Below are 27,973 nucleotides of genomic sequence, written 5' to 3'. Positions count from 1 at the left end.
AAAATGAATAAATTTGAGCAATAATTTAATTAATGAAGAACAACATTCATTGAAATGAAAACCCATGCTTTGATCACAACACATAAAACAACCACGGCGAATGCACTCTGTTTTTTCACTTTACCCCATTCATTCTCTTTAGCCCCGGCACCGGCAAGTCGCCGTCGGCGGACATTCTAAAACCCTTCGAGTTTTTAGATCAAACTTTGCTATAAATGATTCGATAACGATTGCTTTACTCACAGATCTAATTCAGAACCGCAATCAATCGGGGACGATTTCTCAATTGACTAATGGCTGCACAGAATCAGACTCCGAATATGGATCAATTCGACGTCTATTTTCGGCGAGCTGATTTGGATCAGGATGGTCGGATCAGTGGCCCTGAGGCCGTTGCCTTTCTCAAAGGCTCAAATTTGCCCCAACCAGTCCTTGCTCAGGTTATTTTATTTCTGCATTTGTTTCTTTTCCCTCTCTATTATATTACCTGCCGGTAATTCCTTAGCGCCAATGAGAAGAAATAGAATCCGTTTAATTTTCTCTCATACTAAGTTTTCATTTTCCCACAAGCTGGTCCTGTTTCAATTCGCTTAAATTTTGGATGTAGCTTGAAGTTCACGTGATTGCAATGTACTTCAATTCATTTTTCTTGCTCTATTTTTTGTAGTCCATTAGGTGTATTGGTTTGAGTTACGTGGGCTTAGTAGGAACTAGGAAGATTTGGAATATTCAGTATCATTTGATGTTCTAAACTGCAATCCCAAACTAGTGGTGTCAGCTGTATGAATTTTCTATGCCAATTCCACTATGTTTGGGCACAGTTCAGTCTCAGTTGAAATTTTTGAAAGGGAGTTTTGAAATCATTCAAAGGCTGTTTAATACTGTTTTCGCTTAAACCAAATGATGGATTCAATCTTAACCAGTAGCAGATCGCCCATGTCTTCTGACTCTAGTTTCCCTCTCTATCTTTCAGAGAGGAGCCTATTTGCTGTCCTTTTCTCTCTTTACCATGTGTTTCTCCTTCCCGGTTCTTCCAGTAACTGCAAGCTTTGGTTCTACAGTCGTTGTTGGCAATGGTCATCATCACGGGACACCTTTATAGGAATTGAACAACCTGTTCTAATCTTTTGAGATTTGTGCTTCAGATGTTGGTTCCCCTACATGATGTTGGCTGCTTCGTTTTGTCGTTGCAATGCTAGCTGTAGTTTTTTAAGATCATTTTAGCTGCAAATTTTGTTGCACAATTATAGTATATGGATTATGGGGTGGGGTGGGGTGTCCTGAGATGGAATACATGGTTGTTCAGAAAAAAGTAAGTTTTGGCAGTTATTATACTGAACCCCAGTTTTCAGGAGCTTGAGAATTAACATTATGAATGCGGGGTAATAGATACTGAAAAGTTTCCTGAAGTGGTGAGATGAAAATATTTACATGAACTGACACAACCATAGGCCATAAGTTGCTTAGACTCGGGTGTGGGTCTCCGATATCGGTGCACATCTAGAGGTCGGATCCTTCATGATCTAAATTTTAAAATTTGGGGATATGAATCCAGGTACGGATACGGGTGCGGGATTCGATTAAAAATAATTCAAATATCTAAAAATAGAGTTATAAAATATGCGTAAATTTTGGTGGACTATTTGGAAGGAAACAAATGCGCAAATTTTTTAGATCAAGTTTGAGTATGTTATTATTGTTAAGTACAGATGCATAACCTTACTGTTTTTTTTTTTTTGTAACATGGCTATAACAAATGATATGGAGGACATGATAGACTTCTTGATTTCATTGCACATTCAACATTAATGTTAACCTGTAAATATCTTTAAAGTACCTTGTGGTTGTTGACTTTTTTTAATGCAAATATCTTTTAATGATAAAAAAGACATATGCCTAAATTATGATTTAATCCTAGCTTTTGTTTTGATTTAAAAACTCATTGTATGTGGCACTAAAGTGACGAGTCCGAGCACCTTAAACCATCGCTATGTTTTGATAATTTGGTACCTTCAGTTTCAATTCTTATAATGCATGCAAAAGAATAGTGGTACACAAACTGATATTGAAGGAAGAGATCACTGATGTATTGAACCCAGGAACTAGTTAGTAAAATATATTGGAGCTACTCAAACAGGGAAGGTTGGTTAAGAGGATTTGAGGTTGCTAGAGCTGGAAGGGATAGCTTGAAGATAACTCATCTTCAGTATGCAGATGACACACTTATATTCTGTGATGCTGAAGAAGAGCATCTACTGAGACTGATCTTGGTACTATTTGAAGGAATGTCAGGTTTACATGTTAACTGGAGGAAAAGCTTCTTATACCCGGTTAATGAAGTGCCAAACATGGAGATCTTAAAGACAATCTTAGGGTGTGAAGTGGGTGCTCTACCAACTATCTACCTTGGATTGCCTTTGGGGGCCAAGTCTATGTCTATGGAAATCTGGAATGGGGTGATTGAGAAATGTGAGAAGAAGTTAGCAAGGTGGAAGTCCCAATATCTCTCCATGGGTGGAAGATTGACCTTGCTAAACTCTGTGCTTGATGCACTTCCAACGTATATGATGTCATTATTTCCTATCCCACCAGGAATCATAGGTTGGATAGCATCAGGAGGAAATTTCTATGGCAAGGGAACAAAGACAAGAAGGGTTACCACCTAGTCAAATGGAAGGCAGTGATCAATGAGAAAAGATTTGGGGGATTGGGGATCAAAAATCTGAAGAATCAGAGTAAAGCTTTAAGAATGAGATGGCTATGGAAATATTCAAATGAAAATCGAAGTCTATGGGTTAGAGTCATTAAAGATAAATATGAGGAGAACGATAATTGGATGACAAAGGAGATCACTACTCCTTATGGTGTCAGCTTATGGAAATCTATCAGAATTTTGTGGAATGAATTCAAAGTTAATACCATAGTCAAAGTGGCAGATGGAGTTAAAACTGTCTTCTGGAAGGATGACATGAAGCAGGCAACATGGAGACATTATTCCTAGATATTTAAACTTAGTTTTACATCAACAGAGCACAATAGCAGAATTGTGGACACCTCAAGGGTGGAATTTTGTGTTCAGGAGACACCTCAATGATTGGGAAATACCAAGAGTAGCAAAATTCTTCAGCACCATTGACCAATTCAGTGGTTTGAAGGCTGGACAAGACATCCTACAGTGGCAGGGAAATAGTAACGGGACTTTTAAAGTAAATGCAGCCTACAGGAAGATGAACCAACCAAACCAGCAAATACTTCGATGGCCTTGGAAACACATTTGGAAAGCCAAAATCCCACACAAAGTAGCTTGCTTTGTCTGGTTATTGGCTAAGGAAGTAGTGCTGACACAAGATAACTTGATGAAAAAGGGGATCCCTTTATGTTTGAGATGTTTTTTTTGTGGGGAAACTGTAGAAACAGTGGTTCATCTATTTATACATTGCAAGGTCACAAGTCAACTATGGAGATTATTCCTATGTCTCAAAAACATATCTTGGTCCATGCCAGGGAAAATCACAGAAGCATTACACAGTTGGGAAGAAGCAGGAGTTCACGCTAAAAACAGAAACAATTGGAGAATTGTACCTGCAGCTATATGGTGGACAATATGGAAGGAGAGGAACCTTAGAGTCTTTGAGAATATGGAGAATACTATAGAACAAGTCAAAATGAATTGTATTTTAACTTTATGTTTTTGGTGTAACCAGATATACATACTGTCTCTATCATTGATGTCTTAGACTCATTACAAGGATAGGATAGTAGATTTTGAGTTTTTTTGTAAATATGGTTTTAGTACAACCCATATATTGTGTTCAGAAATAGAAACAATTACCTATGTCAAAAAAAATAAAATATATTGGAGCTACTTCAGAAGAGGAAAAAGAGTAGAAAATAACTTTATGGTTCGGCCTGTGCTTGATGAACCATGCCTTAATATGACAGCAGGTGATGTATTAATTAGCTCTATAATAAATATGCTGCTTGCCAAAAGTCAGGTATAGATATCAAGTTCAACATAGTCAAGATGGGGAAGAAGTAGTTTATGTAGTCTCCGTGACCCGTGTTAGATATCTGGAGCTATTGATCTCCTATTATTTTCTTAATAGTTAATACTAAAATTCACATTTCTTTTCCATTATGTAGATATGGACATATGCTGATCAAAGTCGTACTGGCTACCTTAGTCGCCAAGAATTTTATAATGCTCTCAAGCTTGTTACGGTAGCACAAAAACGAGAGTTGACTCCTGAAATAGTGAAGGCTGCACTATTCACTCCAGCTTCAGCCAAAATTCCTGCTCCCCAAATAAACCTTGCAGTCATACCAGGTCCTCAACCAACTAATAAGGTTGGTTCTACAGTTCCTCCAGTTGGTGGTGCTACTCCAACAGCAGCTCAAACTTTTGGCGTTAGGGGTCAACAAGGCTTACCAGCTCAGCAAAGTTATGTGGGGCCTCCTAGGCCCTCAAATCCTAGCCCTGGTTTCCAATCTCAACCAAATGTTTCCGGTCAAGGAATGCTAGTTGGAAGTACTATTGCAGCTTCTCGCCCTCCCAGTTCCACTGATTTGTTTGCTGGTCAGAATGGTGGCTCACAAGCAGGTGCTAATTCCCAAGCTCCTAATACAAGTGTCAGTTCTAGAAGTCAGGATGCATTTGGTCTTGCTGTATTAACACCTTCTGCACAACAAACACAACAAACAACCACGTCATCAGTGCAACCAGATCTATCAAAATCAAATAATGCAACATTGTCGCATGGTAACCTGCCTGATGCCAAGGTTACTAAAGCTGTTTCAGTCGCAGGAAATGGATTTCCATCGGATTCACTCTTTGGAGATGTTTTTTCAGTTGCATCAGTTCAACCAAATCAAAGCTCCACACCAACTATATCTTCAGCTAGCAGCTTAGCAGTTTCATCAGCCACAGACCGAGCATCTATAGATGCCCAACCTCCTGTAAAGGCTAACTCAGTTAATTTGCAGACTACGCTTCCTCAGCAGCTGGTACACCAGCATCAGCAAGCTCATTTGACTGCGAGGCCGAACCAACAGGTCCCAGTGCAGAGTTCTTCTGCAAATTCTAGTGCAGGCAGAAATTCTCTTCCTGGTCAACCTCAGCTTCTGTGGCCAAGGATTACGCAGTCTGATTATCAGAAGTATAGCAAAGTATTTATGGCAGTGGACACAGATAGGGATGGAAAAATTACTGGCACAGAGGCACGTAGCTTGTTTCTAAGTTGGAAGCTTCCCCGAGGTGCGATTTTCTGTCTCTGATTTAGCTTTGAGATTCCATGTACCTTCTGTTAGTGCCTTCTTGTAACAAAGAGTAAGCACTTAGGTTTGCTATACGCATCTTGAACTTTTTTCTTGAATTCAAAATGCCAGCTTAAATGAATACAAGATACACCTATTAGGTGTCAAAAATATTACACAAAAATGTTTAAGCTGAAAGAATACCTAAGTTATTAACTTAACTCTTCTAATATTCTTTTTTTTAAAAATGTTTATTTATCTATTTTCTATTTCTAACAGTAACACTATACTTCTAACACACCTCTCAAAGTCAAGGTTATGGAAATTAACTTGAGTTTGCTTTTTTTAGATGAAGTAATTGATTCTATTCATGGCATCAAGAAGATGCAAAGTAGTTACAAAAGAGTGAGCACATAGTATGTTATCTCTAGTACACTATCATAGAGTAAGCAAAATCTAAAAATCTATCAGGGGAATCCATTGGGGACAAAAAAACCCAACTATATAAATACAAAAAGACTTTTAGCTTTGAGCATAGATTGTCTAGTTGAGAGGCCATCAAAACATCTTCTATTTCTTTCATTCCAGATAGTCCATAAGATGGCAGTTGTATCATCTTCAAATCTTTTTGATGGTGCCGTCAATTTTCCAGTGGCTCCAGCATTCAAAAACTTTCCTGATAGTGTTAGGCATTGCCCATCTGAGGCCAAAAATGTGATAAATATTGAAAAAGAATATTATTGAATTGTTGTTGTCTACATTATTACAGAGAAACCCTGTTTATGGACACCACAATAGACACCTTTTCCAACTAGGACACTGCAATACAATCCTTTTCTAAGTAGGACACTATATATTATTCTTATTACTATTACTATTCCCATTTCTATTCTAAGTAGGATTGTATATACCTATTACTATTCTAACACTCCCCCTCAAGCTAGTGCATACAAATCATATGTATCTAGCTTGTTACAAATATAATTAATACAAGGACTGATGAGAAGCTTGGTGAGATATCTGCAAGTTGATCACTCAGCTTCACAAAATTGACATTCAATCTCAATGTGCTTAGTCTTCTCATGAAATACCGGATTTGATGCATAATGCCGATAACACACAGAGTGATAAATTACAGTGTTGAACTTTCCAAACCAAGCTTGCACAGGCTATTTTAGGCCATAGAGTGACTAACACAATCGACATACAAGACTATTAAATTCCCCCTGAGTAACAAAATTAGGTGGTTGCTCCATATAGACTTCTTCACAATGCAACGGTCGCCGAAAGTGCTCAAAATCTAGTATAAAGTGTATGGATCATGTTGGAATCAATAGATGAGTCGATATTAAACAAGAAAGTCACCGAAAAACTGGCCGAAACATGCTCATATGTCGGAGTATTAGAATTGATAGTTGAAAATGACCACAATCTAAGAAATAAAATTATATAGGTAGGGTCCGAATGATGGCACGACCCAACTGGAAAATAGAAATTGTATAGGAAAGATTGGATTGACTACACGATCCTATTGAAAAAGAGAAATAATATGAGTAGGGTCGGAATGATGGCACAACCCTACTGAAAAAAAAGAAATTATATGGGTAAGGTCGGATTGATGGCACAACCCTATTGAAAAAGAGAAATAATATGGGTAAGGTCGGAATGATGGCACAACCCTACGCAAATCAGATTTGAGGAGTCACCGGAAAGATGAATGGAACTATGCAAATCAAATCTGAGGAGTAACTGAAAAGACACACGGTGCTATGCAACTCAGACATGAGAAAGTACTTCGGAAAAATCCACGGTACTACGCAAATTAAATATGAAAAGTAGTCCGGAGAGATGCACGGTGCTACACAAATCAAATATGCAAAAAAGGTAGTCACCGGAAGGATGACACGGTGCTACACAAATTAAATATGAAAAAGTAGTCACCAAAAAAATGGCACGGTGCTACGCAAGCCAGATATGAAAAAGTAGTCACCGGAAAGATTGCACGATGCTACATAAATTAAATATGAAAAAGTAGTCACCGGAATGATGGTATGGTGCTACACAAATTAAATATGAAAAAGTAGTCACCGGAATGATGGCACGGTGCTACACAAATTAGATATAAGAAAGTAGTCACCGGAATGATGGCACGGTGCTACACAAATTAGATATGAGAAAATAGTCACCAGAATACGGTGACCCAACTTTTCCTAACATAATCATTGGCTAGACGGGCAACATATATGGGTGCCACCCTCCGGCAGCGGAACCTCTTTGATTTTCTACCAAGATCGTAGAGGCTCTGATACCATGTGAGAAATATTGAAAAAGAATATTATTGAATTGTTGTTGTCTACATTATTACAGAGAAACCCTATTTATAGACACTACAATAGACACCTTTTCCAACTAGGACACTGCAATACAATTCTTTTCTAAGTAGGCCACTATATATTATTCTTATTACTATTACTATTCCCATTTCTATTCTAAGTAGGATTGTATATACCTATTATTATTCTAACTAGGGTGAGGAACATGTACCATAAGTCTGTGGCAGCCGGGCATTGGAGAAACAGATGGCTATGAGTTTTTGCTTCTCTGTTACACATGTGGCAAAGTTGTCCTGTGTTAGACAGGCTTCATGCATTGCTGTCCAGCTAAAACAAACAATTTTGGGTGGAAGTTTGACCTTCCAGATTAGCTTCCAAGGCCAGTTGTCAGTGATGACATTCAGGTCCATTGGTATCTTGTAGGCTGCCTTCACTCTGAACTTCCATCCATCAGTATGCCCCCACCTAAACTGGTCTGGTGCAATGTCATTTCCTATGAACCCATTTAGAGCTTGTAATAGTTTGAGAAAATCCTCTATTTCCCAATCTTGCAAGTTCCTTCTGAAAGTTTAGATTAAAAAAATTCCATTTCTACAAATGTTGCACTGTTGCATCTGGCTCCCAAGAAATCACCCTTTAGAGTGGTGTTTCCTAGCCATCTGTCCTTCCAAAACTTGACATGCTGACCATTTCCAACAATGAGTTGATGATTCCGTGAGAATTCATCCCAAAGCCTACTTAGGCACTTCCAAATTCCTACTCCACGTGGGCCAATTGCTTGTTTAGTACTCCAGTGGTCTTGGCTTCCATGCTTTTCCCTAACCACTTCCTTCCAAAGACTTTGGTCCTCCTGTGTATGTCTCCACAACCATTTCATTAGAAGACATCTATTGTGCTTGACCTGATCCTTGATGCCCAGCCCACTTTGGTACTTTGGCAGTATCACCTTATCCCATTCAACTAAATGGAATTTGTGCTCAGTACTGTTCCCTTCCTGCAAGAAGTTCCTCCTGATTTGATCCAGTTGCTCCAAAGTTTTGCCTGGAAGGGGAAATAGTGACATGGAGTTGGTAGGAATGCTGCCAAGCACACTGTTTATTTTTGTTAACCTACCATCCATTGAGAGATATTGCATTCTCCAGGATGCAAGCTTCTTCTCAAACTCTTCTAATACTCCACTCCATATGGAAGACGATTTAAAGTTATCCCCAAGTGGGAGGCCTTGGTAGGTGGTTGAGAAAGATCCAATACCACAGCCTAGGATCTCTGTTAGTTCCTCCATATTGTTCACCACATTAATAGGATACATTATTCTTTTGAACATGTTAATGTGAAGACCTGAAATTGCTTCAAAATAAACAAAGTTAGATTTAAAAAAAAAAACTTGATTCCTGTCTGCCCCACAGAAAATGAGAGTGTCATCTGCATAAAGCAGTCGAGAGATGTTCACTGGATTAACTCTTCCCACATCAAAACCACTTATCCATTGCATTTGTTTGGCCTTGTCTAGCATTCTGCTCAATTCCTTCATTGCTAAAATAAAGAGCAAAGGAGAGAGTGGTTCTCCCTGCCTTAATCCTCTTTGAGGTGAGGAAAAATCAATTGGACTTTTATCGATGAGAATGGAATATTTCACAGTTGAAATAGTGAACTTGATCCATTTAATCCATCTTTCACCAAGACCCGTTTGTCTGTGTATGGAAATGAGATAGGACTAGTTCATTGGTCAAAAACTTTCTCTACATCCAATTTGCATATTTTATAGGATAAAAAAAACAATTGTTTTACTTTGTATATAGAGTTGGTTCTGTAGACACTGCATAGTTACTTGTTATAAGTTTGAAGCATTTAACAAGTTGTTGACTTATCACTGGTTAATTTTATAGACAACCTGGTGTAATTCACACTGTTGAGCACCTTACTGTGGGTGCATTTGAAAATAAGCTGCAAATGAATTTCGAATAAACGTGGGGCTTGAGGATAACAACCTTGATCTTAAGTTACTAAAGACAGATTTGGACCTTGTATGCTATTCAAGTGACTAACGATCTGAAACTTACTGCAACTACCATAATTACTTCTAATACCATAAAAAACACATATGAAATATAACTTATGATAATAAGATAGTTGTCCATAGAGTATAAACGGGCAAATTATGGAATTCACCAATCACATTTCTTCCTTGAACAGAGAGGTTTCATAGTTGGAGTTATGACTTTAGGCTTCCAAAGACAACATTTTCCATTCTACAGCTAGTAGCTTTTGTAACAAATACTGACAATGATGGTGAATTGTAGTCATAGAGCAAACAGTATCGAAAAGGAAAGAGAACAGAGTAGTGGTAGAGAATATCATTCTCACTTCTTTGAGAATTGTGGCTACAATTGTTTTGAGGCATCGTATTTACTTTGTCACAATGCTAAGCTGTTGGTCACTTGGTGCTTTGAGACATTGTTTGTACAACCTACTTAGAGTGTGATAGCATATCTCTTTACTCTTTTGAGAATCTTTCCTATAATTATCTTAGATTATCTTGTTTTCTATCTTAAATTCAAGCTGGTATTTACTTGGTCCTATGAGACATTAATGCAGTTTGTTTTTCACTTCCCAGAGGTCTTAAAACAGGTGTGGGATTTATCAGATCAAGATAATGACAGCATGCTTTCTTTGAGGGAATTCTGCATTGCACTCTACCTGATGGAGCGACACAGGGAAGGTCGCTCTCTTCCTTCAGTCCTTCCAGCTAATCTTATCTTTGACGAGTCACCGTTGCCTGCTTCTGGCCAGCCTACAGGATCTCATGGTTCGACAGCTTGGAGAGAGACACCAGGTATGTTTCACCCTTTTTACACTATGCACATACATGCCTTGGACATGGCTTGTGAGCCAATCATGTACACGTGCATATGGAAAAGTTATTCATTAACTAACATAGTACTTTGGCCTTCTCACTTTATATACAGTTACAGATAATATATTCATATTGGTTTGGATTATTATTAATTTACTTAAATTTGAATAACTAATATGAGTAAATATACAGTGATCTTTTCAGTATTACTAGGAGAGAAACTAATTTGGGGCTAAAATTCCTTGATTGAATGGGGAGCTTGTTCTCAGTTTTGTGGCAGTGTAGTTGTATTTATCTTTTTTCTGTACCATTAGTTTTAGGCCTCATCCAGTGATGGAAAAATGGATAGAAATGCAAGTATCCTGTCCAGCTTGCCCAATTAAAAATGGGTGGAATTTGGATAAATGATTATGAAAACACAGTAAATAATGCAGTTGTATTATTAGGGATGCTTCTAACTGGAGCGTGCATCATAGACATAATATATATGAGTGTGCTATTAAAATCTGGCACGACAGTGATTGCCTTTAGTTGTTCATGAGAGACTGTTAACCCCAACTTTTCAATTGGAGCCTGATACAACATGACACCTCATCAGCTCTCTTCCTGTTGAACAGAGGAGTCAAATATTTGAGTATGCATCCTCAAGAGCAAGAAAAGGAACTTTGCCCTGATCTAATTGTACTCTTAGTTCAAACCAGCCAGAAAATCATAGATTTTTTTCTATTTCATCAATTGTTGAAAGGGAATTGCATCATCAGTATGATTCGCATGGAGATCTTGGTAATTGTCAATCTCCTGCCATAACCATTTAACTCGGAATAATAGTAATAATAATAATAATAATGATAATGATAATGATAATGATAATGATAATCATAAGTGATAGTGAACTACTTTGCATAGTGGCATGAATTTTATTTCAGATCTCAAAGATCTGGGCATCACTACCTTGCATGAATAAATTTTGCTCTCAGCAAGAGAAGGAAAATGAGCTTTGCTAAGAACTTGAACCCTAATATGATGCTCTTGGTTCAAACCTGCCAAAAAATTATATATTCTTTCCTTTTCAATTAATTGTTGAAAGAAAATTGCATCATCGGTACACTTTGCTTGGAGATCCTGGTAATAGTCAATCTCCTGCTGTAACCCATTAACTCGGAATAATGAACAGTGATAATCAACTCAGCTGGCTAAGTGGCATGAATTTTATTTCAAATCTCAGAGATCTTGGCATCATTACCCTTGCGTGAGTAAGTTCGCTTAGTTCTTTGTCAAAAAAAAAAGTAAGTTTACTTAGTTGTATTCCAGATATTTTCAGCAGTATCAAGCAATAGATATTGGTTAGGGATTCGGGGATGCATAGTATTTAAAAGCCATGTCATAACAACAGAATTATTAAAATCCCATTGACCATTCCCAAGGATCCGGGGGACATCACCCTATTCTTAGATAGTTTATGAGGGAGATAGGTGTTTAGATTCTTTTTGACAAACCCTCTAATACTTTGGATGCAATTACTACAGAAGTACACCAATTGACCATTGTTAGTGTTAGTCACAATAGGTGCTTTCTTTTCTCCAGAAAATCTAACCTATGTAGTATTTTAGATTTAACTAAAAGCAAACACGATTTGACCATGCAAGGCACGTATCAACCCAAGACCGCTATGCACCTTGACTTTTGGTTTTTCGTTCTTTCTAATGCAGCTGTTTATCAATATTCGTATCCTTTTACAACACTAATTTGTGAGAGTTATTATCTACCACCTTTTTGTGTTCCCATAGTTTAAATAGGACTCTAGATCAGAAAATAGACTTTCCTCGAATTTAGAAGGAACTTATCTTCAAACTAGTGAAAAAGAAAAAAATGGAAAAAATCGCCGAATGGGTCTCTCACCAGAAAACCAGGTTTTCCTCGACGGAACCCTAGTTCCGATGATCGAAAAAATCCAAAACTTGGTGGGTAGGCTTGGAATTGACAGGCAAAGCCAAGCAAGAAAGAATCTCGAAAAAGTCCGTCGAAAGTAGCCTCGCGCATCGACACGTGATGGTTACGCATCATGGGAGCCAAATCTTCTGGTGGTGCGTGATGGCATGTCCAGCGTCGATTTTGGCTGTAGACAATTGAGGTTTGGTCTTCGTTGTTAGCTGGAACCTATGGTGGTGTTAGATTTATAGAACACTGACAAAAATAGAGTTTTAGTTGTGGACAACTTCAAGGAAGGAGAAAACTCGACCTCTTTTTGAAAGAAAAGGAATCCTAATGCTGCAAGGGAGAAAAGCTCACTTCAGACGACAACAATGACTTTGATGCCATGTATTATTTGAGAAAGAGGAAAACGCTTCTTTGTATTTTAGTACTCCCTCCATCCCATTTTGTGTGGCACCATTTGATTTGGCACGGTGTTTAAGAAAAAACGGAAGACTTTTGAAACTTGTGATCTACAACAATCCTTAGATATTTATGTGGCTGAGAAACATTTCATTAATGGTAAAAGTAGAATTTTAAAGTTAAATTGTTTCTAATCATAGTAAGGTGATATTCTTTTTGGGATGGACTAAAAAGGAAAGGGTGCCACATAAAATGACAAATGGAGTATATCTTTACATCCCATGAGAAGAAGTATTTGTACAAGTGACTCCTAAGGGGTCGTTTGGTTACTGGTTAAAGTTATGCAGGTATTAGTTAAGTAGGTATTAGGTATGTAGGTATTAGTTGAAAAATTTTATTATGGTAGAGGCCCAACCAACCAAAGTTGTGTGAGGCTCCACCCATTTTTTGACATGTGGATCGTGGGGCCCAAGCTATCAGTTAAGGCTGAAAAATGAAACCAAAAGGAGAGAGAATGTAAAGTTTGAGTGAGAATTGCAAGACAATTGTGGGGTCCACGTCAACTTCAATTAAATAAATTAAAATATTTTATTGAAAGTGGAAAAGTGCACAGTGAAAAAGGTAAGGAAGGGAATAAAAAGTCATATTATTAGCTGATCAATATTTTTATTTTCTTTAAACTTTTATTTTATAATTTGGTATTTGACGTTAATAGTAAATTAGTTTGAAGACAATAAAATATACACAAATCTTATTTTATCTTGTAATATAGAACTATTTTTAAAAGTAACGCGAGTTTAAAGAAAATAGAGTGTAAACAAATTTCAATATAAGAATGATATTTTTTAATAGATATTCAATTCAACACGTTAAATAAGTGTTAAATAGAGTTCAACATGGGTGGTTTTAATAAATAATAACACCCATCGTTTATAATTTGGATTGAGTTTCAGTCGTAGTTTTTTGTATAAAACTTATATAGTTATATATATATATATATATATATATATATTATACAATTTTCATTTAGGCTTGTTATCCGATGTGACTTTCAATAACAAGTATTAATAATACTTTTTCATATAAAAATTAATGATATTTTTCTTTTGTTTTTTTTTTTCCTTTTAAATTCATATTAATTATATTTGTTGTCATGCATTTTCATAAAATGATTATACAAAATTACGGATATTTTTAATAGTTTTTAGAATCTAGAAATATAAATCATATTTCTTTAAAAAGTTGAATATTTGTCTCAAAATCTATGATAAAACACATGATGAAACTTCACGCAAAAATAACTTGACAAAAGTATTTGAAAATCTATAGTCAACCGCTAGCTTAGTAATAGAGTATGACATATATATAAATTATTATTATTTCTTAAAAAACATGCAAAGTTTATTATTATCAAATAAAGTAGTGGTCAATTGAAATTGTATCTAAACCATAATTTTTATTTTATAAAATAGAAAATAAAAATATTGATCAGCTAATAGTATGACGTTTTATTCCCTTCCTTACCTTTTTTACTGTGCACTTTTCCACTTTCAATATAATATTTTAATTTATTTAATTGAAGTTGACGTGGACCCCACAATTGTCTTGCAATTCCCACTCAAACTTTACATTCTCTCTCCTTTTGGTTTCATTTTTCAGCCTTAATTGATAGCTTGGGCCCCACGATCCACAAGTCAAAAAATGGGTGGAACCTCACACAACTTTGGTTGGTTGGGCCTCTACCATAATAAAATTTTTTGGTATTAGTTATGCAGGTATTAGTTATGTAGGTATTAGTAATGGATGTATTAGTTATGCATGTATTAGTTATGTAGGTTTAATTATGCAAATAATAGTTATATCGGTATTATTATGTATGATTTAGTTATGTAGAAATTACAACAGATAAATTATTACTTATTAAATATTTAACTTGTTGTAAATGAATATATTTCTTTTTTTTTTTTTTAACAAAATTGGAAATTTTAAAATCTAAAAAATGATAGCAGTATACTTGATAAACAAGCCAAAATGCAGCAAAGTATCACCTGTCCACTAACTATAAACTATGATGCAGAAATAATAAAAAGCAACAGTTCTGGTGTGTGGGGTGCGTGGGGGTGGGGATGACAAAACTGAAAAAAAATGAGGTACAGAAATAGCTTAGTCTTTTTTCAAAAAAATAATTAAGAAATAGTTTAGTCGACTCCTTAATCTTGTAAATTAATACACATTATTTACAAACAAATTAAGGGTAGATATGTAATTTTATTAATTTAATCCATGTATAACTAATACTCTCATACGTCATAACTTATACCTTCTTACCCACATAAAATTATACATAGCTTTCCTCATAAGTTATTTGAGTATTAGCTATGTAGAATTACAAAAACACAACCAAACACCACATAAAATCAATACATGAATAGCTTTTATACAATATTTGGAAACACACCAACCAAACATTGTATAAAATTTAATACATGAATAACTTTTATTCTATTTTCAAACCAAACATGGTATAAAATTAATACATGAATTTATTCATGTATTAACTTTGTCCTTATCCAGTAACCAAATGGTCCCTAACTAATTAAGGAAAGACGACCAATTACAATAAAATGAAATATTAAATTCCTATAATTACGTTAGGAAAAGGAATGATAAAGTATCCTAAAATCATGCCTAATTATTTAACACAATCGGAGATATAAAATAGAAGTTCAACAAAGGAAGGAGAATTTGAAGGGATGTTGGGGTGCATTTAGGAGTTGTCATAGTTTTAGAGTTTGTAGGAGCAAGATAATTCTATGTTTTCATTTTTTATAAACAATATTAATCCTAAAAGGTACAAGTTCCCGAAATGGGATGCTAATTTTTTTTTTGAAGTTTGACTAATAAACTCTCTTCTTTGATCTAATGTGGTTAATATCATTATTGTGGTTTAGACTTGTAAAAGAAATATTATTTTTGTGGTTTTGAATTTTAGATTTTGTTAATATAAAACCTTCCATTGAGCAAGTACGAAATTTATGAGATTTTATATTCCTTACATTTTTTGTTCATATTAACTTATTTAAGTACATGATAAGCACACATGTATTTGTATTTGCTGTTAGTGTACTATATCATGTGGATGGAATCAAGCAGAAAGTTTATGGGGACATTTTTGTTTGTACTAGAGCAATGCTCTGTCATCTGTTAAAGGAACATAGTAGATGAATGTCTAAAGAGAATGCAGTAGATGAATGTGGTAGATGATTTTTTTTTATTATAGAAACTTGCCATATTCTTTAAGGGAGGTAAGAATTTCAGATCAATCTCTATGTTATTGAATTTGAGAAGGAAGGTAAACCTTAAATAGTATTTTCAGATTCCTTTTGCATGGTGAAAAATTGATATTACAATTTAAAGGCATTACAAGAGTGAGCTAACTAATATGTCAATCGCCAAGGCCTTCAGTATTTCTTATGCAGTATCTATATCATGAATCTCACTTGCGACTTCCAACTTTTCACTAATGTGTTAGTCTCGTCATTTCTTCCTCCCACAGGTTTCCAGCAAACACAGGGGCCAAGTGGTGCAAGACAAGCTGCTTTTGGTGCTCCAAGGAGGCCTCCACGTCCAGTACCCATTCCCCAGCCCGATGAAGCTGTGCAGCCTAGTAAACAGAAGCCTAAAGTTCCAGTATTGGAGAAGCATCTGATTGACCAACTTAGCACAGAGGAACAGGATTCATTGAACACAAAATTCCAGGAAGCAACTGATGCAGAGAAGAAGGTCGACTATAAATGTTCTTTCAAATGCTGTTACCAGTTTTAAAAATGTTCTTTCAAATGTTTTCTCTGCTCGCCTTTATTTGTCTGAAACCCCCTTTCTTCTCTTCTTTCCCATGATTACTGCCTGAATTATGAACAGAAGTGAGAGAAACAATATTTGGGATGGATGTTTTTCACTAGGTAATAGAGTAGTGGTCATTTTGTTGAATCTCGTATCAAATGTCTACTTATTGACATGTGTAATCTGTAATGTACACAGATGTGGTATGATGTAGTTTTTGCCTTGCAATAAATTAATAGCGGACATGACTCACATATGAACATCATATTTGGGTAGATCTTCCAAGAGATTGTCTGGTGTCTTCCATGTTCTTTTGTTTCGACATTTGTTTGTATTTACCTTTTCTTTTTGCATCTGATGTATCGGAAGACCATCAAGTAATTCTGATTAGAAACTTAAGGATAGAAAGATTGTTTATTGGTGTAGCAACACTGTGACTTTGCTGAGCAAAGCATTTATACTTGCTTCAGATTGTGAAAAATATATATGCTACTGGCATGGTGTATGGTCCATCATAGTTTCATAAGCAGAATTTTTAGATACTTCTCACATGCTCATGATATCTTCTGGACTTTGTGGAATTGCAAATGCTACTTTGATGCTATGAAGACATTGGTAATAATCTTTACCAGTTATTATCTCCTCTGCTATTAAGGATTAATGATGATCTTCATTTTTGACTTATAAGAAGTTGATTTAACTTGATGCTTAAGATTCCAATTTCATTTGTCAGTTAAAGCTTGATTTATTGGTGAGTACTTGTAAAAGCCATTAATAATTGACATATATTCCTTTTATCTGATATACTATAATGCCAATCACAGGTCATGGAACTGGAGAAGGAAATTTTAGAGGCCAAAGAAAAGAATCAGTTCTACCATGCAAAGATGCAAGAAATAGTGAGTATTTTGATTATTACATACCTAAAGTCCTCTCGGTTTTATTCAGATATCTCTCAATGTTTTGAACCTGGAGTATAAATCCTGAAATTAGGCCCTCTACTCCATGCCCCTTGGGGGATAGATTAGGTGTTATTCCCATGGTTGAATTTCCTGGTTATGTACTACAGATTGTGTTCAGTTTGTATAACTTGTTATCTCATTACTGACCTAATCAGTGACAGACTAGAAGCTACATAGCAACCAATTTCGTCTGTCCTAGCAATAATTCAGTTTCTTTCTTTTGATGACTTTGCATGTCAGCTTGGATTCTTGGTAAAGTTTGCGCTAAACATAGCTCAAACACAGATTAGTGCTTGTACCTGTGTCTCTCTTGTGCAATGTTCCGAGGGTGTGAATAAAGCACGATCTGAGAGTTGGAACTTTTCACCGTTCTGTTTTTCATGTCAATATGTTTTTTCGCATTGTGTTATGGCATCATCTTCAAAAATCAAGTATAATTTACTAGGCTAGTTGTTTGTGAAATTTTAAAGGTAAAGTTCTGCTATATTGATTGAAAGTGGCATCTATACCTGATTCAGAATCAGCAGCAATTATTATTATAAACTTGTTTTTGCATTGCTCTTGCTGCTCTTGCATAATTTTATCGATAAATTTAACTATGCTTTTTGAATAAGGTTCTTGATACTTGTTCTGCGCAAAAAGGAAAAAAAAAGGAATTGCTAGGGAGGGGGAGAAGTAGAGGGAAAAGAAGGGGAATCGGAGAAATGGACCGAAATTTCAGTGGCTGAAATGATCGTCATGTGTCGGAATCCCATACGCGGTTTGATCTGGTCTACTTATGTGATAAACTATTTCATAAGTCTGTCTAACCATAACCATTTTTTTGTTGGGTATATTATGGTCAACATTGAGATGGAGGAAACTAGGAATACTTTACACATTTCTTCTATGATGGTATGTGGTTTTTTAGTGCTTAAGCGCCTAGCATATATAGGACTTTAAAACTGGGATTGCATGCTGAGTTTGCATTTTCCTCATTTTTGCTAGGTGAGCAATATCATCCAATAGATGGAGATGGTTGTGTTTACTGGGTGTATAGTGTCGCTAAGCATTGAAACTGTAGTGATTGTAATGCTCCCTCATATTTTCATTAATTTGCTTCATTTTAAAGATGTGTTAGAACTTTCATACTTCTCAAGTTAAGATATGCGAGTCCAAATGCTCAATCAGTGAATCACTTATTGAACACGAAACAGAAGTTGAGGTTAGGAAATAAATTTGAAAGTGCATGGAAACTAACTCTACATACCTTTTTTATGCGAATGAATTAACTAATTCATGGTGAACCCAAGGAAAGGGTAATGAAGTTCAAACACAATATGAAAGAAAGCAATACATTTAAACGAAAAATAAACAAAAAATTTAGAAGCTGCGAAGTCTTAAAAGAGGGGGAGAGGCAGAGACAAAGTATGCAATTTAAGAAGTCAGTTGGCACATAACTCAGAAGCATAGCATCAGACTAGCAGACAGCAGAACGATGGATGGACAGGCAGCATCTGTTACTTTTTCTTCTTTGAACTTTTCACTGCTGCAATATTCTGGCATGCTGTTCTAACAACAGGAACCTTTAAATACTAAATAGTTGTGGGTGATAAGCAGGCCCTTTCCGTTGTCTAGTGCTAGATTGAGATAAACTTTGCAAAGAAAAATGGAAGCAGAAAGAGAAGCTGGGTCAAATGTGACTAGACTAGATCTGGCTGAATATAGAATTATGACCCATAAGATGCAGCGAGATCTTGGATTATAAGATCCAGCTGAGATTAAGAGTGCAGGTCACCGTTTGATAAGAAATGGACTTAGGGCCTAACTCAATCCCAATAGCTAGCTCATGAGGTGAGGATAGCCAAAAACTTTTAAGTAAACAAATCACTACATCCCAAGCTGATGTGGGAAACGCAGGTCTGAACATTTGGAGCGTGGACAATATAATAACATGAGGGCCTAACATTGGGCAAACCAAGAATACCATGATAAGAAATGGACTTAGGGAATAACTCAATCCCAAATGCCAGCTTATAAGATGAGGATTGACCAAGACCATTAAGGAAACAAATTACCACATCCTACACTGATGTGGGACTCTAACACCACTATCTCTACTTGTCTCCTTAACTATTCTTGAATTTTGAGTCTGAAATTCACTTACCATTTGAATCTTTTATTATTCATATTTCATACAACAGCTTGATGTTGTTCCATTTCATTCAGGCACGACTTAACAGATTTTGTCCTGTGGCTTACTGAGTTCTGAGTAATTAGTGAATATATATTTATATGCTCTAGGGTATCATGTCATACATTCATTCATAGCCTTGGTCTAAAGTTGTTCTTCCTGAAGCTGTGAATTTCCGTTCAGTAACTGATTGGTGGGTTTCCTTGATGGATATCTGAAGTTGAAGCACATCACTAAAACTGTCATTTTGTGTTGGCCTTTTTCACCAGATTCTATACAAAAGCCGATGTGATAATAGACTAAATGAGATAAGTGCAAGAACTTCTGCTGACAAAAGAGAGGTAAAACTTATTTGAGCATAACAAATTTGCACACGTCCAATGATTTGTGATGTAATAAATATTGACAATTTTACAGGTCGAAGTACTGGCTAAAAAATATGAACAGAAATACAAGCAGGCTGGAGATGTTGCTTCTAAATTGACAATTGAGGAGGCCACGTTTCGGGATATTCAAGTACTACTGTGGCTCTTTCTAGCCCACTGTTCTGATACTAACTCTTATGTTCTATTAGCGTCTAGTAAATTGTGCAAATTTAGTAGAGCTTTTGTTGTGATAGTGTTCTGCTGAAACTTTTGCAGGAGAAAAAAATGGAGCTGTATAAAACAATTGTCAAAATGGATCAAGATGGTAAAACTGATGGTATCCAGGTAGTATGTTTTACCACTAATCGATTCGCTGGAGATATCTAGAACTTATCTAAATCGAGTCTCTGGTTTTTGTAGGACCGTGCTAATCAGATTCAGGCTGACCTCGAGGGGCAAGTGAAAACTTTGAATGAACGCTGCAAAACTTATGGGCTACGGGCCAAACCAACTACTCTGCTTGAGCTTCCATTTGGTACTGGCGCTTGTATTTTTGTTGCACTTATATGTGCTTTCATTTAGTTATTTTATGTGTTCTTTATTCTTGATATCATAAAATCCAGATTAAAAACATTGGTGTAAATTTATTTCTAGCATTTCCTGTTTTTTTTGGTTTTGAGTTGACCCTATTTGAGTCATTGTTATTTGCGACAAATTTTTGTTCTACTGGCCTGTTTATTTGTTCTTTAAAGTGCCATTTATGTTTTGTTTTTGTTGGCCTTCCTTTTGGCACCTGAGTTCTGTGTAGTACTTAAGTAGGGGTATCTTGCTGGCTGCATTAGGATTTGTTCCAGTTCTGTAGTTTTCTAATCTTGTTGTTTATAAAGATAAAATAGCACCTATTGATCATATGAGGATGTAATCTGTGGCACGTATACTAAAAAGGAGTATTTACATATTTTAGTTTCTTTAATGAAACCTATTCCTTTATATTTAAATCTTGTGTATCTGGATCATGAGTTGGGACTAATTCTGATGTTCAAGAGATGTGTGTGTTCATCTAATGGTCAGGACGTCGGTTGGAAAAATGGGATAGCATGCCATTTTGATGACTCTTGTATTTTCTTACTTGAGCTGTCTGGTTTTTAATTGCTTTACTTTTTTAATGTTTCTGACATATTAGTAATAATTTTAAAGGTTGGCAACCTGGCATCCAAGAGGGGGCAGCAGACTGGGATGGAGAGTGGGATAAATTTGACGATGAAGGTACGTCGTAAGATATATATTTAATCAAAAGACAGATATTCTCCCTGAAAAGGAGGTGATCCAGCCCCACCTTCCAGTACGGCTACCTTGTTACGATCAAAGTGCCTCCAGAGACCACCTGATCAGCTTCTGTCATTTTTAGATAAAAAAACTTAACTTTCATAGTGCCTTCAGAGATGACTGAATCAACTTTTTCTCCTCCCTAAACTTTGAGCAATTCTATTATTAACTTTTTCAAGTGTTTCAAAAATTTAAACTCATTGCATTGTTTAATAATTGTCCTCCGCAGAATTCACATTTGTGAAAGAGCTCAATCTTGACGTACAAAATGTCATTGCCCCTCCTAAACCAAAATCTTCACTGGTTCGGGAGAAAGCATCTTCTTTAAATGACCATGATACTGCAAAATCATCTGCTGATGCTGTCACTGATGCAAAGTCAGAGAAGTTGCCAAGCCCTGTAATGAGTGATGTGGAGACTGCCCATACAGCAATAAGTTCAACTAATAGTCCAACCAGGAGTAATGCAGTTGAGAGTCCATCAAAGGAATTTGAAGAATCACTCAATAGGAAGGACGGTACTTTTGATGGTTCTCCCCATGCTGCCCAAAGGTAATGTGGTTGTTTTCATCCTTCTTTTTTGGTGATTTAATCTACAGTGTTGTTATGCTCTCCAAATAATGAAAGATCTTTTCTGTTATTCAATTGTATTCTTTGATGGATTCAGTTTCTCTTAACTGTTAAATGTTCTAGAAATTTGAACTTCTGTATTACTAGTGCAGTGAACACTGGGGAGCTGAATCTGTGTTCTCTGGGGACAAAAGTTTTGATGAATCTGGTTGGGGTACATTTGATACAGACCATGATGCAGATGCTGCGTGGGACATCAATTCTGCTGCTAAGGTAAATGGATACATCTTCATTTTAGTTTAAAAAAAGAAAGAAAGAAGAAGAAGAGTGTTGTGGATGCGTTGGAAGCCCTTAAATTAAGTATTTAATTATATTTTTAGTTGTTTTATTTATTATTCTAGAANTGCTAAGGTAAATGGATACATCTTCATTTTAGTTAAAAAAAAAAAAGAAAAAAAGAAGAAGAAGAGGCAAATGGATACATTTACATGTTCATGTATTCACTTTTTCGATTACTATGCTATAGGAAAATAATTGTCAGGGTCCATCATCAATGGTTCTTTGAACTACAACCTTTTCTGTAGCATCTCTTTGCCATTTTTTTTAATTTTTTTTGGCGGCCGGGGGTCACTGCATCTTCTGGTGCATCTTGGTCTAGGCAATTGTCTAATTATCGGTGATATGATTAGAATAATTTGTTTCTCATTGGCTCAGTTGAAGGAGCATTTCATATTTTGCTTCTTTTCTGTGATTTTGCAGGATTCTCGTGATGAGAAGCACAAGGAAACTTCTCTTTTTGATGATGACGACTGGGGCCTAAAGCCCATAAAAACGGGAACCACAAATTCCAGCAACTCATTCCCGAAGCAAGCCCCATTTTTCGATTCTGTTCCTAGCACCCCTAGTTATAATACTGGGTTTAGTTACTCAGAGAACCAGTTCCCAAAGCAAAGCCCATTATTTGATTCTGTTCCAAGCACACCAAGTAACAACTCTGGATTCCCACAGGGAGACAACTTGTTCTCTAGACCAAGTCCCTTCTTTGATTCTGTTCCCAGCACACCGGCCTACAACGCAGGTGGCTTGCCTGTTGCTGACAACATGTTCCAGAAAAAGAGTCCATTTTCCTTTGCGGACTCGGTTCCAGGCACACCTATGTTTAGCTCTACCAACTCACCTCGAAGATCTAATGAATTGTCTGAAGATCACTTGAACAGCTTTTCCAGATATGATTCATTCAACATGCAAGATGGTGGCCTCTTTGGTAGTCGTGAATTTTCAAGATTTGATTCCATGCGCAGCACCAGAGACTCTGAATACGATAATGGTTCATTCCAGCGGCCTGATTCCTTTGCTCGGTTTGATTCATTCCGCAGCACAGCTGATTCTGATTATAATTTTGGAGCCTTTCCAGCTCGCGAGTCACTATCAAGGTTTGATTCCATCCGTAGCAGCAGGGACTCAGATTATGGTCATGGTTTCCCATCTTTTGATGATGCTGATCCATTTGGGTCTCATGAGCCATTTAAGACATCTGCGGAGAATCAGACACCAAAGAGAGATTCTGATAATTGGAAAGCATTTTAATATGATAATGGATTTCCTTACTCTGGATGCCGTCTCTTTCTTTTTTCTTTTTTCCCTCCATTTAAAACTATTTTTGGCCAGGTTTTTAGGTTGTAGGGATAGTGAATTGGTTGTGATTAGATAGTCTTTCTGTGTGGAATGAGGTAGCATTATGATAAGTTGTACTCCCTAATATTATTTCATTAGCTAATTTTTTTTTGTTTTTAGCCAGGGGGTTTATTTTGACCTTTTCCTTTCTTGCATTAATTCTTCGAACGTCAAGGTGAACAGAACTTATGTTGTGTTCACCCATACCCATTCAATGTATAAAAACTTGTGAAATGGTCTTTTCATTTTTGTTAACTGCTATAATCTAGTCGAGAGTGATTTGTTCCCACTTGACTGTCAGTTATTATGATATAGTTGATTGAGGATTGTAGTAGGATCATATATAAATCACATGTATTCATTTCACATAATTTGGCATTCAAATGATTTTTGACTGTTGTAATATGATTATGTTAGCCGAGGGTCTTCCGGAAACAACCTTTCTACCTGGTAAGGTTTGTATACATTCTACCATTCCTACATTCCACTTGTGGAATTTCACTCTGAGTATGTTGTTGTTATATGTCAATGTTGATTGCCTATCACAACCTTGTCTTTTGTTCGACTTGGAACTGGTTCAAGAAATTTACAGAGACTACTACTAACCCTCACTAAATATTTCTTGGATAACTAGTAGAATCCCTGATGGAACAATCAAATTCAATACAAGCAGGTCGGAACTTGAGGAAAACTTATTCTCATAGGAGAATCAGTCTGATCTTATTATACATACACATTTTATAATTATTTTTTCCTGCATATGCAACGAGTTCTATTGAACCCACGATTCATCTCTGCTGACATGACAAAAGTAAATATGTCCTTGGGAGTAACTTGAACTCAACCTAAGCCAGAGAGAGTACGCGATATATGTCTAAGGATTCAATTAAATTGTAATGTGAAGCAAGTAGCCAGCCATCTTCAAGCTTTGACTCCAAAAATCTCCAACAGGGAAGAGTAAGTTCCATAGACAGCAAGAACTGCACCAATTAAAACAAGTGCAGCATCAAAAGCCAAACCATGCCAGCTTAGCTCTTTGTTGAACACAATTAAGTGAAACATAGCAGGCAACACAATGCCAAGAACAATACACACACTGCTCCCAACTAGTGACAAGAAATCAGCAAAATTTGGCACCTTAAATGCCACTAAAGTGACTGCCAAAACCATAATCCATCTCAGCCAAAAACAGTATCTTCCTTCACAAAATCTTCTTTCCATCACTTCATAAACAGGGTTCATCATAAGTGGGAAAGATAAAAATAGATTTATGCATAGTCCAATCTGCACTAAGGTGCTTAACAATCCCCTCCCAAGATTAGTAGTGATTATATCTTTGGTCTCTTCACCAAAGGCAAAATAACCCAATACTCCAAAAGAACCATACATCAAAGAAATGAAAACCATGGACAAACCCAAAATTTTCCCAAATTTGTCCTTGTCTTTCATCTCTGCTTCCAAAGGTAAAACCATTCCAACACCTTCAAAAGCATAGATAGATACACCAAGACCATAGAAGAAAACACTAAACCCACCAAATGCTTCAAGAACTGGTCTATTCTTGAGAAAAATCAACACATCCTCAACCATAACAACCCCCATAGCACCCAAATCAACAACATCAGCAAATATACTCAAAGGGGCTAAATGGGTGAGTGTAGGAATTGAATTCAACCCCAACTGAAATGGGAAACAACTCCAAATATACACCTTTTTAGGTGACAAACCCAAGATTTTGGGATTTGAATAATTGAACAAGTGTGCTAAAGTATTGGCTATAAAAATCAAGTAACTGATGCAAAAACCAGCTTGGGAAAGAACAATCATAGCATCAACAGTACATCTACCTATGGATCCACAAACAGCATATCCCAAATCACCAAAAGATGAAATCTTGATAACTTTGTAATGGGATTCAAGCTTACGCCTCGAATAGATCAGGAGCATCATACAATAGTAAGTAAGAGAGGATACTGATAAAAGCATTAGAGAACCCATAACCCATCCTGTTTTCTTGAAGCTATAAGGAAGGCCAAGAACTCCAGCTCCAACTACTGCTATGAAAACATTAGCAAAAGTTTTGGAGGATGAAGAAAGGTGTTGGGTGTTTGCTAAAAGTGGTGTATCTTCTCTTGGGATTCGCAGAACATGGGAAGATGAACTTGCTCTGTTTTTACCAAACCCCATTGTACCAAATGAAATCAAGAATCCAATTTTAAGTTGAAAAAACCAGAAAAGATCAAAACTTTATTGATTTTAACTACTCAATAGTAGATTTGCAGATGAAATAGTAGTGTTAGAAAATGTTTGAGTTTGTTTGACAGTTAGAAAATAGTGTGTAGTGGAGTTGAGAGGGAGTTTTAAAGATGAGAAAATGGCTGGCGGATTTTACAGTTTCGAGAAAATTGCAGAAGACCAGATTTTTAAACGGAAAAATCTGTGAAAACAAGACAGATGGTCGGTTGTAAGAGGTTGTTTTGAAGGGTTTAAGTGTTTTTAATTTTTTTTTTTTTTTGTGTTAATAGAGTTTAAGTTTAGTTAGTTGGGTTTAAGCGTCTCATGCGTTAGAATTTTCATTTTGAGAAAATATTAAATAATCAAATAACTGTAAAGCATGCTAAATATTTTTCTGAAAATAAAAAGTAAGTTTTACAACAACAAAAAAAGAAATCAGAATAGCTAAAGAGTTGCTCACTAGAATTGTGTAGAACACACATTTTCTCAAAGTAGCTACTCAATTGTTGTTGCCACATCAATCCTTTTCATTATTTAGATAAATGAAAATTGTCATCTTTATTCTTCAGAATGGTTGCTATTTTTGTATTTGTTTTCGTCCTCTTCAATATCTGTCATTTATTTCTGTATTTGGACAAAATTATTAGTTCTTCCGTCCCAATTTATGTGACACTTTTCATTTTTCGAGAATTAAATAATTTAAGCGCCCGTTTGGCCATGCGATATGGAATCATGATATGGAATCATGAGATGAAATTGAAGTTTTGTTTGGACATGCGATGTGAAATTTTTGTGTTGTATATTTTCTCATAAACATAAAAATTCCATTAGTTGTAAAACTATTAAAATAGCCCCAATTGTTTATTCAATCTTATCAAATAAACAAAAAATTATAAAATCGCATAATAAATTATTACAAAGCTATTTGTTCTCCACTTAAGTAATTGTTTCATCTAACTTTAATTTCATAAAAAAAATTGAACATAAATTGTAGTGTACTAGTCTTTAATATAATCCTCCCACATAGTACGGACAATTTCCTCACGTTGAACTTGTATTTCTCGATCATGTGACCGAAAAGACGAACTAACATTGTTACTTTGAGCCATTTGTTGGTCAATATCATCCGCAACTATATCTTCATGCTCATAGACCATAAATATTTCACCAGTACTTTGGTATTCTCACAAATAATTATGTAACACTGCATAAGCTATGACATTTTTCACTTGTGTATCAATATCATAATGATTCATGCCTTATTTCAGTATTCCAAATCTATTATTCCAAGCTCCAAAAGTCCGTTCAATCACATTGCGCAGAGATGAATGCCTATAATTAAACAGTTCTTTGGCATTTTGATGCTCTCTTTCATTTCTTCAGTAATCTTGCAAATGATAGCGTAGTCCTTTATATGGAGCTAAAAATCTTTTTGTGTTTCAGAAACCAGCATCAACAACATAATATTTATCTACCAACAAACATTTTAAAAAGAATTACTAAAAGCATATGTGACGTATATGAGACAACTTTGTGTAAATAAATAATATTTATTCTAAGGACGTAATTTAAAGTTACCATGTGGCGGAAATGAAAATTGTGACGTTGGTTCAACAAGTGCATTCTCAAGTATTTTACTATCATGTGCAGTACCTTCCCAATCAACAGCAACAAATGTAAATCGCGATTAAAATCACAAGCACATAAGACATTTTGTGATGTTCTTCCTTTGCGATTACGATATGCTTGTTGCACCGCTTTAGGAAGCTCCCCTTCTATATATGTTCCATCAATCGAATCAACACTATATGTTGGTGAGAATAATAAATTTTATGTCGGTGAGAATAATAAATTTTAAAAAGTAATGTTGTGATTATAAATTTTATTTACATATGAAATAAATGGTTAGTATTTATAAATGTGGGGTTGTTTTAACAAAATATAAACTCGTGGATCAATTTTTGTATTAAAATATATCAAATCATGATATGGAATTCCCATATAATTCCATATCATGGTTTTTGGGGAATATGGTATCACATCTCATGATGT

The 27,973-nt window shown here is 35.8% G+C and overlaps 2 protein-coding genes across 2 annotated transcripts; one reads left to right on the top strand and one right to left on the bottom strand.

The window, feature by feature from the left end:
- The first annotated feature begins 19 nt into the window (after positions 1-19).
- LOC125849306 (uncharacterized) lies at positions 20-23,916 on the top strand. Its single transcript, XM_049529369.1, has 13 exons — positions 20-440; positions 4,144-5,254; positions 10,201-10,419; positions 16,331-16,557; positions 17,442-17,516; positions 20,022-20,093; positions 20,170-20,268; positions 20,394-20,462; positions 20,538-20,652; positions 21,315-21,383; positions 21,673-21,994; positions 22,165-22,285; positions 22,772-23,916. Exons 1-13 carry the CDS (start codon positions 294-296, stop codon positions 23,597-23,599), a joined length of 3,474 nt encoding a protein of 1,157 aa, XP_049385326.1. The 5' UTR covers positions 20-293; the 3' UTR covers positions 23,600-23,916.
- Positions 23,917-24,357: 441 nt separating this feature from the next.
- LOC125849322 (amino acid transporter AVT3C-like) lies at positions 24,358-26,121 on the bottom strand. Its single transcript, XM_049529390.1, has one exon. The coding sequence runs from the start codon at positions 25,871-25,873 to the stop codon at positions 24,608-24,610; it is 1,266 nt and encodes a 421-aa protein (XP_049385347.1). The 5' UTR covers positions 25,874-26,121; the 3' UTR covers positions 24,358-24,607.
- Positions 26,122-27,973: the final 1,852 nt, after the last annotated feature.

The sequence above is a fragment of the Solanum stenotomum genome, chromosome 12 (genome assembly GCF_019186545.1).
Source record: "Solanum stenotomum isolate F172 chromosome 12, ASM1918654v1, whole genome shotgun sequence".
NCBI lineage: Eukaryota > Viridiplantae > Streptophyta > Magnoliopsida > Solanales > Solanaceae > Solanum > Solanum stenotomum.
The sequence above is the reverse complement of the archived record's forward strand: the minus strand, read 5'-3'. Positions and strand labels throughout refer to the sequence as shown.